The following is an 11,930-nucleotide window of genomic DNA, read 5'->3' on the forward strand; positions in this document are numbered from 1 at the left end:
GTGACCGCCCACAACTCTTTCTACAACTACTGGGTTGGATGTATCACTCGCGCCTTTAACGCAGGACTGCTTAGCTCCCTCTGAAAGACGGACCATGGGTTGGAAGGAGCAAGGCTGGATTGCTTGTCTGAGTTTTCTCGGATTTGTGGTCTCGGTAAAGAGCATAAGTCGAGACGAGCTTTTTCCTTTTGGTCCGAGCGCAAGAGACCAGTTACTGGAGCCAGGGAATGATCAGACGTACCGACTGGATCTGAGCAAACCGGTGTTGTTTTATGATGGCACTTTCCTCAGCATCTTTGTAAGTTAATTCTTAACCTTTTGATGATTATTATTATTAACATTAATGCACTTGCGTTGGCTTTACTGGTCATCAAACGTCCGTAGTTCTTGCGCAATTGCGCGTTAGCCAGAAATGGAGTGAATTTAAACAGTTCCTGGAAGTTGGATAACGGAGTTCCAGCAGCGTATGACTTTTTCCTTGTCTGTGGAGTATTTGTAAATACTGGATTTCTTATATGCAGATGCGACTGTATCATGTCGAAAGCATGTGCCCAGGCATTTCTTTGTTTCCCTCGAGGTTATCATTTTACTGCCGATACCAAATACCAAACCTTATTTTGCAATCCATCCTAAAAACACCCAGTGATGAGACAGAGAACTTTACAGAGTGGTCACTGGGAGGTTTGTTTCTGGAATAAATGCAGTAAATCATGTAAAACTGTATGATTTGCTAGAATATTAACTGTTGGCCTGTAGTGTTTTTAAAAGCCGCACCATTGTGTGGAACGGACAGACAGCCCTTTATTCCCGCGGTTCTAGTTTCAAAGAAAAGTGCTACATCTCTGTTTCAGTGCTGCATGAGTAAACTGTGCCATGACGCAGTGATTACACTAACAGATGCATTCGTCAAAGCTTTGCTGATGTTTTATGCATAAAGATGTTTCTACCAAGCATTCAAGCTCTTAAAATGAAAGTTTCTTCTTTAGTAAAGCTTGCCATTCATTCCACAGTAGCCTGTCCAGTCTCAACCCAGTGGAGGCTGTCTCTGCACGAGCTCCATTTAAGGAGATTGTGCAGAGACAATGATTAACGTGATTAACACATGAGCCTGAAGCTTAAATGAAACACATATGCAGTGTTCACCAATTAGTCTGCTGACTGCCTCCAGGTTAACCTTCCATTACCCACCACAAACATATTTCTGCGCTGCAGTCAAGATGCCCTCAAGAGTTTTGTTTTCATCTCTGAGACGGTCTGCCCTGAACTGTCTCTGCCCTGGGGTGGGGGGGATGATTCTTCTCACCCTTCATGAGTATGATCCATTTTTTACTGAGCACTTACATGTTAACCACTAACCTTAGAGCTCTCTATATGCAGCACCTCTGTAAATAGGATCACTGATCATTTTCCCAGATCTACCCTCCATTTTGGCAGGAAGTTTCTGTAATGACATTTAGTGCGCAATCTTTAGGCTCTCTGGGGCTACTCATCGGGGGCAAGGACAGGAAACCTTTTGTTTTTTCCTTTGGTCAGGAAGTGAAAGAGCCCCCATGTCCAGTGTGTGTCTGGGCATGTTTTCTTCACACGAGCGCTTTTTTCTTTCTTTTTTATGAGCCTTGCATGTGTTCCCACTGCAAGTGTGTAAAGACTGCGTTAAATAGCATCTTGTTTGTTCATTAGCACAGTAGTGGGACATAGCTGCTGACTCAAATCATTACTGCAATGAAGATCAAAGTGGGTCAGATTGTATCCCCTGTGAAACAGTTCAAGTTGTGTCAAGAATAAAACTGTGTACAACATCGCAGGGATTTCATTTCAGTTTCTGTCTTCTGGATTAATGATTTTAGCTTTTCGTTTCAGATTAATACCAATGGGTTCGTGGCCACAACAGAGCCAGAAAGCGAGCTAACGTATCTTGGCAAAATGCCCCCAAAATTTGGCATGATTGCAGCTCTGCAAGGAGACCTGCACACGAGCGATGGTGTGGGGAAAGTTTTCTTCCGAGAGGACTCCAGTCCTGATATTCTACGCCGCGCTGCTGAGCACATCAACAGGGCTTTCCCTGAAGACGACGAAATCAATCCCACCCATGCTGTGGTGGTCACCTGGGTTGATGTCACCACCCATGGACTTGAGAGCAGAGGAGACAGCGGCATCAAGAAGGTGAGTGTCACATAGTTATTCAAGTTATCTAAAGTGGATGTGATCACTGACAGAGTCTATAATGTTTTGTTTCTCAGAGAAACACCTTCCAGCTGGTTATTGCATCTCTGGAGACCACCTCATACGCTATTGTCCTCTATCCAAGGGATGGGATAAAGTTTTCCTCCATGCTTGTGGGAGACACTAATGTAATCATGCATGCTGGTTTCAGTAAGGGTTTAGTCCGGGGTTTCTTCAGTTCCATCAAGGGACCATACTACCGCACCACCACTGATGACGAGCAGTCCGTTAGAGCTTTAGCAGAGTAAGTCAGACGGTAACAATGACGGTTCTTGAAGACATGTTTTCTGTCCAGAATCTAAACTTTTCCCCCCACAGGGAGACGAACTCTGGCCTGAGGGGTGTATGGGTGTACGAGATTGGGACTTCTCCCTTTTTTAGCAATGTGGCTCCAGGTGAGGTCCCTGAGCTGCCCACTGAGGCTCCACCACAAGAAGATGTTGACGCTTATGAGGAGTCCAGCGCTGCAAGGAGGCCGTTGTACCCTGACAGACCGGTGGTAGCCTACCCTCCTTATCTGCAGGAACAGACTGAAGTCCACCCAGTTCAGTTCCAACCACAGAACCCGGAGGTGGTGGAGGTGGATGATCCAATTATAAATGTAGATGGTGAGTTTATGATGTTTTAATCCAACGAGTGCTTTTTAGTGAGCCGTTCACCCACGCTCGCTGATGGTAGCAAGCTTGTCTGCAGCTCTGCTTCCTGAGCCATGCTGTCTATCACAGTGTATTTTGAGAGTGAGAGCATGTCGTATATAAATGTTTATTGTACTTGTCTTATCAGCTGTTCCAGTCATGGTATTCTTACCGTTCCCCATGTTTTCAGTGTTCTCGTACAACCTTGGCAGCTGTGCAAACAACAGAAATAAATGCTCCAAGTTTGGTGAATGCAGGGACTATGCCAACGGATACTGCTGCCATTGCATCTCTGGCTTCTATGGCAACGGGATACAGTGTGTGGCAGAAGGTACACGCAGAAAAGCGTTTAAATATGACGTTTTTTATTAGCTGGTTGATGTGGAAACATTAGAAGAAATCTTAGCTGTTCTTGGATGAAATTCATTTTAAGGGAAGTGGGTTTGCACGTCTCGGTGAGTAACTTCAGTGGGGTGGCTGTGTTTTTGTTTTGTTTTCTTTGGGGGATTTTGCAGGAAAGCCACAGAGGGTGAACGGCAAAGTACACGGAAGAGTGTTTGTGGGCAGGTCTCCTTCTCCGGTGGAGTTCGCCAACATCGACCTCCATTCTTACATTGTTGCGAATGAGGGTCGAGCCTACGTCGCCATCAGTGACCTCCCGGAGACTGTTGGGCCCTCGCTGGAGCCCCTGGTGTCAATTAGTGGTGTGATTGGGTGGGCGTTTGCTCTGGAGCACCCAGGCTTCAAGAACGGCTTCAGCATCATCGGTGAGTGAGAACAACGCTGCAAGGAAGATATCTCATGATGTGATATTCAGTAGCTTGCCTTGTAGTTTTTACAGGGTTTCAAAAAAAAAACTAGTGGGAAGCATAAATTTCTGTAAACAAATGTCAGCGCTGCTGCAAACACAGCTTGCATACAGCTGCAGTCTTCTGCACTGTCTCCCTGAATTCCACTCGCATTACCTCAGCTGTAACAGAAGGCCACGAGACAAAGTTCATCCCGGGCCAGTATTAGAGTTAACATCCTCCTCTCTGGCCTCCACAGGGGGGGAGTTCACTCGGCAGGCTGAGGTGACCTTTATGCCAGGGAATGAAAAGCTGAACATCAGGCAAGAGTTTAAAGGCATCGATGAGCACGACCACCTGATTGTGAGCACCAACCTGGAGGGCCGGGTGGCCGAGGTGCCTCCTGGCTCCACCATAAAGCTCGACCCGTATTCTGAGATCTACCAGTACAACAACAACTGTGAGACATGACTTGAACAGAGAAACAATATTTCACCACCTTTTCTGATTTTGAGCGAGACATAAAAGAAGTGAAAAAAGGTGAGCGTTTCTAACGTGTCCATCTTGCCTTTCAGTGATCACCTCGTCGTCCACTCGGGACTACGTAGTGACTCTGCCGGATGGATCCAGGGAAACCAGGAGATATCAGTGGCGTGAGACAATCTCCTTCAACGGCTGCTATCATAGCGAGACTTTGAGAGACATGAAACCTACACAGATGCTAAGCGTGGACCACATTTTTGCCATTTACGATCCTGCACAACGACTCATCCGGTTCGCCCTGACCAGCAAGATCGGAGACATCAATGGTGAGAAGACGTATTCGTTTTCCTGCCTTTGGTTTGAGCTCACTTCCTTCCTCAGGAACAACGTCCTGACAGAGAGATTATTTTTGCCAGACAGGCTTTTTGTTGCTATTGTTAAATGGTAAAAATAGGTATGTTTTGCTTCAAAAACCCAAAACAAAACCCGTTTAGAAATAAAATTCACCTTTCCTTTTCAGGAGGGCAGCCGGAGCAGAACCCATGCTTAACCGGAAGACACGGATGTGACACGAATGCTGTTTGCAAAGTCGGAGAGGGAGCAACGTTCACTTGCCAATGTGCTGCTGGTTTCAGCGGCGATGGACGCGCATGTTATGGTAAGAACTGCATATTTAATCGTGTAACAAAGAGCAGTTAGAGTTTATTTTCTGCTTTTGGAAAAAATCTAACTGTTTCCATATCTTTCAAACTCATCATTAAAATCAACCCAGATTTTCTAAAGCCTTCCTTCCTGACTAGGGAACAGCACAATCATACAATTAGCAGGGGGAGTCCCATAGGATAAACAAAGCATTTCCGACTCAGAGACCAGGTTAACAGAGCAATTTCAACCTCTATACAACCGAATCTTTTGCATTAGAGACCAAACAGGAAGAGGAAGGAAGAATTTCAGACAGATGCTATCATAAAAGTATTATTATAAATCTAATCAGGCTCTTTTCTTTGATCCCAAAACATTTGATAATGAAAAACTTATCTGGCAAACCAGACTTCTCAAACTCTGACCCAGTCCAAGACTATTTAAATCAAGTCATTTTGTTTACACGACTCAACGTCACACGTAAAGTTTCCCAGGATTTTACATACATAAAAACAGGAAAAAGGCACTTGGACAGAGAGGCGATCTGTCCAGGATGTACCCCGCCTCTCATCCTATGACAGCTGGGATACGCTCCAGCCTCTTCTGTGACTCTGAATTAGATAAGCAAAAGACAGTAGACAGACGAAAAAAAATGTTATCAGTTTAGCATCTCATCACTACTCTTTTCTTTCTTTTTCTTTTTTTATCAGACAACGATGAGTGCAGAGAGGATCCTCAACGCTGCGGCCCTAACGCTATCTGCAACAACCAGCCCGGGACCTTCCGCTGCGAGTGCGAAGAGGGGTATCAGTTCGGTAGTGACCAGAGAACCTGCATTAGTAAGTGGCTTTTGTGTGCTGTAAAGTGCTATTCCATATCAGGCAAACCCCACCTGGTTCTAAGGAGGTAGAGGTGCAAACATAACCTGTAATAAAATTCATTATTGTATGAAAAAGTCTGTGGTGATTATTAACACGTGTAGCAGCAGCAGCAAATTAGATTTGCTCAGCGCGGTGGCTGTAAAGTATTTTCTGGCATGCCCCAAAAGGATCCAACTTGAATTTCAGTTAAATAAATATTAAAGTATATTCATTCGTCTTAATTTCACGCCATATTTTTCACCCTGTTCCCCAACTTAAGCGGCTCTATCCAAAACCAGTCAACACATTATTTTTCTCACGCTGATAGCATTTCCCAGAACTTGTTCTGCTTCTCCTCAGAGGTTGATCGACCCGTGGACCACTGTGAGGCAGGCACCCATACCTGCTCACCCCATGCTCAGTGCAGCTACGCCGGAGGCTCGTCCTACGTCTGCACCTGCCTACAAGGGTTCACAGGAGACGGTAGAAGCTGCCAAGGTACTGCAGACAAACATAATGCTCTCAGAATTTTTTTCATTGTTTGTTTGTTTGTGGGTTTTCTTTTTTGCATAGTTCACCAACCTGCAATAAGCAGTGTTACGTGTTTTCTATTATTAAATGAGTTTTTAGGTAACTTTACTGACAAAAAAAGGCTTAAAGTTTGTTGGCTGCATGTAAGAATTTGCAGTTTTCCCTGTTCCTTCCATTTATGAAATAAAATTAAACAATTAAATTAAATAGTAGGAGCTTCTAAAGCAGGGGTGTGAAACATAAGGCCCAGGGGCCAGAATCGGCCCAGCAAAAACTCCACCCCGGAGTTTTAGAAACACAGTTTTAACTTTACTCACTATAACTTCAGTTTATTTATATTTGTTTAAGTTTTACACCTTTTCCTATTGATAAAGATTCCCCCCACCCCGCTTTATACTACAGCAAAGTCATCTATAGATACACAATTACATGATGGAAATTTCCTGTTTTGTTTTTTTTTACTATCTACCACAGAAATTTATGGTTTTGTTTTTTTTACAGTGAGTTCACAGAAAAGGGCTTTGTTTTCTGAATGAAACTTTGAATTTTATAACTACAGGACAGTCTGGGCAATGATTTTACACATTTGTCATGTAATTTCACTGGTCCGGCGCACTTAAGATCAAAGCAGCTTTAAGTGTGACCGGTCAAAAACGAGGGACATGAAGAAAAATCTGCTGAAAGTAAGGACTACGTTCAGTGTGGCCAAAATCACTTGATTCACCAAATGCATCCTTAGGAATTATTTGAATTGTTACACCATCTGCTCGGGACTGTGGGCGGTCAGGTTGGTTGCATAATACACCAACAGAGACCGAAGAGTGAAACATTAAAAGCAGATGGGAATTTCATGTGTAGAGGTCCCGGGTCTGGGTGTAGGGTTTTTGGAGGGGTTTCTCTGGTCTGGGTCCTTCCATTCTTTCCACATTTTTGCTTGATTATCTGCTATTTGAGGAAAGTTTAAGTCAAAGGTTCACCCAAGCTCTGCTGCATGGATCTCCACTCATAAAATGACACAGAAAATGTTCATATTTGATTTTTTTCTGCTCTCTCATCCTCCATCCGTCCATCTCGCCATCATCTCATCCATCTGCCTGAAGACATAGACGAGTGTCAGCAAAGCAGGTGTCACTCAGACGCCGTGTGTTACAACACCGAGGGATCCTTTACCTGCCAGTGCAGGCCAGGTTACAGCGGCGACGGTTTCCAGTGCCTTCCTGGTAGGTGAACTCTCTGAATTGCACTGCTTTAAACATTTGTTAGCTGGCTTGGCTGCACATTCATTCTGGGGGTTGAAAATAAAGCCTGTGTAGTTACATGTTTGTTTTGGAGGTCCTTCACTGGAGTTCAGACAGCCGAGTAATAGTTTTTTGTTTGATGTTGTTTCGCAAAATGGGTCATTTTCATTCACAGCCTTGTAGCCGTTTAGGCCGGAGGGGGTGTTTGGAAAATGAATTCCTCGCCAGAGTATATTGGTGCCAGCTGGAATCTGTTTCTCATTCCCTTCTGGAAAGCGCGAGGAATTTGTCATGCCTTGTGAAGGATGTGAATTTTATGTGTAGCTGAAATTTAAATGAGAAGACTCCAAAAAGATAAAAGAAACAAGTTCGGGGAGTTTGTTGCACGCTGTATTTGTTAATTTTCGAGTCTTTCTTTTCATATTTTTCTTCAGGGAGGCCAAAAACACGATGTGAGGTTCACAGAGAGAGCCTCCTGGGTGTGTCTGGCCCACGGGGGCCGCAGCCTCCGATTGGCGCTTACATCCCCACGTGTGATAACAACGGTCAATATGAGCCCATGCAGTGCCATGGAAGCACGGGACATTGCTGGTGCGTGGACCAAAATGGACAGGAGATCTCGGGGACTCGCACCGGGCCTGGCAGCAGACCAATGTGTGAGTAAATCACAGAAAGAGGTGACAGTGTCACTCACAGTGGCATTAAACAAAAACTATGGAAGCACAAACACTTCGGGAGTTTTGATGAACTGATTTGTGTGCGTCTCAATTAGGTATCGACCACAATACTGGGCTGCCGCCCGTCGGACCCCGGCCACGGCCCGATGTGGACGCCCTGACCCCGGGAACACACCTGCTGTTTGCCCAGAGCGGCAGGATAGAGCACGTTCCTCTGGGGGGTTACAACATGAAAAAGAACGATGCCAAGCCCGTCCTCCACCTGCCCGTAAGTTCATCTTTAAGAGAGGAGTTATTTCATAAATTTTTATATGGCTTTTGCAGCAGTTTTATTCTTATTTTTAAGTTAAAGCCACAATTTCCTGTCAGGATTGTTTACTTAATTTAAATAATATATGAGAAAACAGTCACAAATAACTGCGCTCTGTTGTCCTAAAACTTTCTTCAGCTCTTGGATTTTTCCCATCTGCTTCTCGCATCCAAAGCTTGCACTTTACTGGGGGCACATGGTGACATTCAAGCTAATTGCTAACATCAGTCAGACAACTTTACAGTTGCAGTCTGCTTTTCTTGTTGCACTGATTTGAGCTGCTTGAGCTCCTCACTGTGTGACTCAGTTTGTTTGGATTTAAAGTCTCGACGATACCATCCAAAAAGCACATCTGCTCCACATTCTGGACCGTTGTTGTGTGACGAAAACTGCACTTCAAAGGTTTGTTGTTTGCTCACACCCTCCTTGGCTCCACAGGAGAAGGTCATCATTGGTGTAGCCTACGACTGTGTGGAGAAAATGGTGTACTGGACAGAAATCACGTCTCCCTCCATCAGCAAGGCCAACATCGAGGGGGGAGTGCCCACTTCTGTCATTAGTTCAGGTAGTGTTTTCTTCACGCTACTGGTTCCCCTACATTTTGAAAGAGGAGGTTTAAAAAAACAGAAAAAATGCACTGTTTTAACAGGTTTGGAAAGCCCAGAAGGGATTGCGATCGACCACTTGGGTCGAACAATGTTCTGGACGGATTCCGCTAAGGATCACATCGAGGTGGCGTCTCTGGACGGGTCTAACCGACGTGTCCTCATAAACACCGACCTCGTCAACCCACGAGCCATCATCGCTGACCCTTCCAACGGGTGCGTTACGATTTAACAGCCTGTTTATTGAACATAGTTTGAGTTAAACAGCACTCTCGGTGAAAATCTGCGATGCTCATTTACTTTAAAGAGCAGGTAACATTCACAAACAGATTGATATTCAGTGTTGCTGAACATCACAGCAGACTCACTCTTCACCTGTCCTCCAACAGTAACCTATACTGGGCTGACTGGAACCGTAAAGCCCCCAAGATTGAGACATCTTACATGGATGGATCCAACAGACGGGTGCTGGTTAGAGACAATCTAGGCCTGCCAAACGGCTTGACTTACGACCCTCACAGCTCACAGCTTTGCTGGGCAGACGCAGGTAGATTTCAGACGGATGACTCATCTGTAAAACGGTGTCTGCTGTGTGCAAGCAGCACTAATTACAGTCTCTCGCCTGCAGGCACGCAAAAAATGGAGTGCATGGATCCAGGTCGGGGTAGTCGCAGTACGGTTTTGGAGAGGATCCAGTATCCTTTTGGAATGACAGCTTTCGGGAAAAACATCTACTACACCGACTGGCAAAGGTTTGATTTTTATTTTAAGAATCTTTTTTCAAACTCGGCCTTTAAAAAGCGAAAAAAAATATATATATATATTTCTTACAGCTGGAGTTTGTTTATAAATGAGACCCACTGGTGTTGTAGCACCGAAGACACAGGGTTTTTACTTTCACCTGTGATTCAATGTGTCAAGGCAGAGGAAAGAGAGGGAAGGTTAAAGGTCAAAAAGCTGCCCACACTCAACCCCCTTTACATTCTCTGTGGCAGGGCTCAGACGCTCCCACACTCGAAATTGTGGAGCTTCCTCCACATGTGTCCGGCTCTGTAAGTTATTTATTCCTGAGCGACTGCAGAAAAAAAAAGGGGAGGGCTTTGTGTGTGTGTGCATGTGTGAGTATGCGTGTGTGTTAGTGTGCACATGAGGTGAGGAGGAGTCCTAAAAAGTGACAGCTGCTTGCAATTTCTCAGCCCCAGACGTCTGCGAGTGACCTCCACAGGGCCTCCCTGTGATCTCGCCAGGGCCGCAGAAAGGTTGAGAGGAGGTGGTGTGGGTGGTGCACACTTAAACAGTTTACAACAAACTATGTCATGTTGTGGCTAAGAAACCTACCCTCATCCCCCTCTTTGGCCTTACTCAGTCTCGACAGACTTTGTAGGAAACATAAGGAGGCCGGACGGATGATTGCGCAAGCTCAGATAGTCCTGGATTTCTGAACTCCTGTGCTGACTGTGTTTGCAACAGGGATGCTGTGATTGCAGTGGACCGCTATGCCAGCAGGGAGTCAGATGAGTTCCAGCCTCAGAAGCGGACCAGGTTATACGGGATCGCCACAGCCTATGCCCAGTGTCCTGCAGGTAGGAAGTTGTGATGACACATTCCCCTTCAATTCCCCCTCTTCACATGCTCGAAGCGAATCTTTGCACGGTATCTAACCCTGATGTTCAGCTCCACTTTAAAGCCGCATGCAGAAACTGCTTGACCCTTGTATATTTGGGGGCTACCTTTGAGGCCAACCTTATTATGCGTTCCTTTTCCTTTTTGGGACCAGGCTGACCTAGTTGTGACCTCTGCAGACTCTCTAAAGAATCCTTTAGAGCACTTTGCAAACAAAACAAACAAACAAACAAAAAATCACGAGTACAGTTCTTAATCTTTAAGCAACTGGGGGAATTCTTCCAGCTTGTATTTATTATCAAGCAAAGGAATGACTAACAGCACCAGGCAACAGCCTCTCTTATAGATAAGGCTAAAGCCAGGGAATGCAGAGTCAGGGGAAAGGGGCCTCCAACATCTGGAGATTGCTGCGTGCTTCCTTTGGATGTTTTTAGTGCATTAATAACAAGCAGTGAAAAGGCTATTTCCCACCGATGCCTGCTGTAAAATGTTTCCTTTGTCCCCTCCGTCTGGCAGGACAAAACTACTGTTCTGGAAACAACGGTGGCTGCTCCCACCTGTGTTTAGCAACACCAAACGGCCGTTCCTGCAAGTGTCCCGACAACGCGGCTCAAGTGGGCTGCGTCGAGAGAGAGTACTGAAAGGAGACATCCAGCGCTCCCGGAGTGGACAAGTTTTAAATCCGGAGCCCCTCAGCATGACTAAATTCTAACTGCTGCAGAACCAGAACCGCCTCTGAAAAGCAGAGGTGAACTTACTGTGCCTTTTTTTTTTCTACTGCTCACTGTTATTGTTACCTACATTTTTTGTGTGTGTGTTACATTTCCCATTTATAAAATCACAATGAACTGTAAGTAGAAGCACTACCATGGTGACCTTTTTCCTGAGTCCACAAAAACTGAGAATGAAGCTCGAAGGAATGCGTAATTCTAATGTGAACTTTATCAGAGCGGTAGATGACATCATCTCATGCACTACTGCACACTGAACCTGGGCTTTTTCTCATGGAAGTGTTATTGTGGAACAGGGTAGGGGGGAAGCTGGTGGGATGAGTCTAGATGCTGAGCAGAAATGTGAGGGAATAAACATTTTTCTGACACCGTGGGCTCCCGAGTTTGTTGCTGTACAGCGACACCTTGTGTTAGGTAAGTGAATTACAAATATTCATATCTGGTGCTGTTGCGGTAGGTGTCGCCATTGTATAACCTCAAAAAGGGGATGCCTTGTGATATACAGTACCTGCCATGGTTGAATAAATAACTTGTCTTGCAGATTTATATGTATGAAAATGTAATAAATGTTTATTCTTAAACAA

At 45.1% G+C, this 11,930-nt stretch overlaps 1 protein-coding gene across 1 annotated transcript; it reads left to right on the forward strand.

Moving 5' to 3' along the window:
* Positions 1-11,930, forward strand: nid1a (nidogen 1a). The gene is made up of 20 exons (XM_005742431.1): positions 1-298; positions 1,861-2,163; positions 2,241-2,467; positions 2,542-2,831; positions 3,049-3,189; positions 3,374-3,625; positions 3,906-4,106; positions 4,222-4,455; positions 4,650-4,787; positions 5,482-5,610; positions 5,992-6,129; positions 7,263-7,382; positions 7,835-8,056; positions 8,173-8,345; positions 8,826-8,952; positions 9,037-9,208; positions 9,382-9,539; positions 9,621-9,744; positions 10,463-10,575; positions 11,132-11,930. Exons 1-20 carry the CDS (start codon positions 95-97, stop codon positions 11,254-11,256), a joined length of 3,591 nt encoding a protein of 1,196 aa, XP_005742488.1. The 5' UTR covers positions 1-94; the 3' UTR covers positions 11,257-11,930.

This window comes from Pundamilia nyererei, unplaced genomic scaffold (genome assembly GCF_000239375.1).
Source record: "Pundamilia nyererei isolate P.nyererei 1_Seehausen unplaced genomic scaffold, PunNye1.0 scaffold00120, whole genome shotgun sequence".
Taxonomy (NCBI): Eukaryota; Metazoa; Chordata; class Actinopteri; order Cichliformes; family Cichlidae; genus Pundamilia; species Pundamilia nyererei.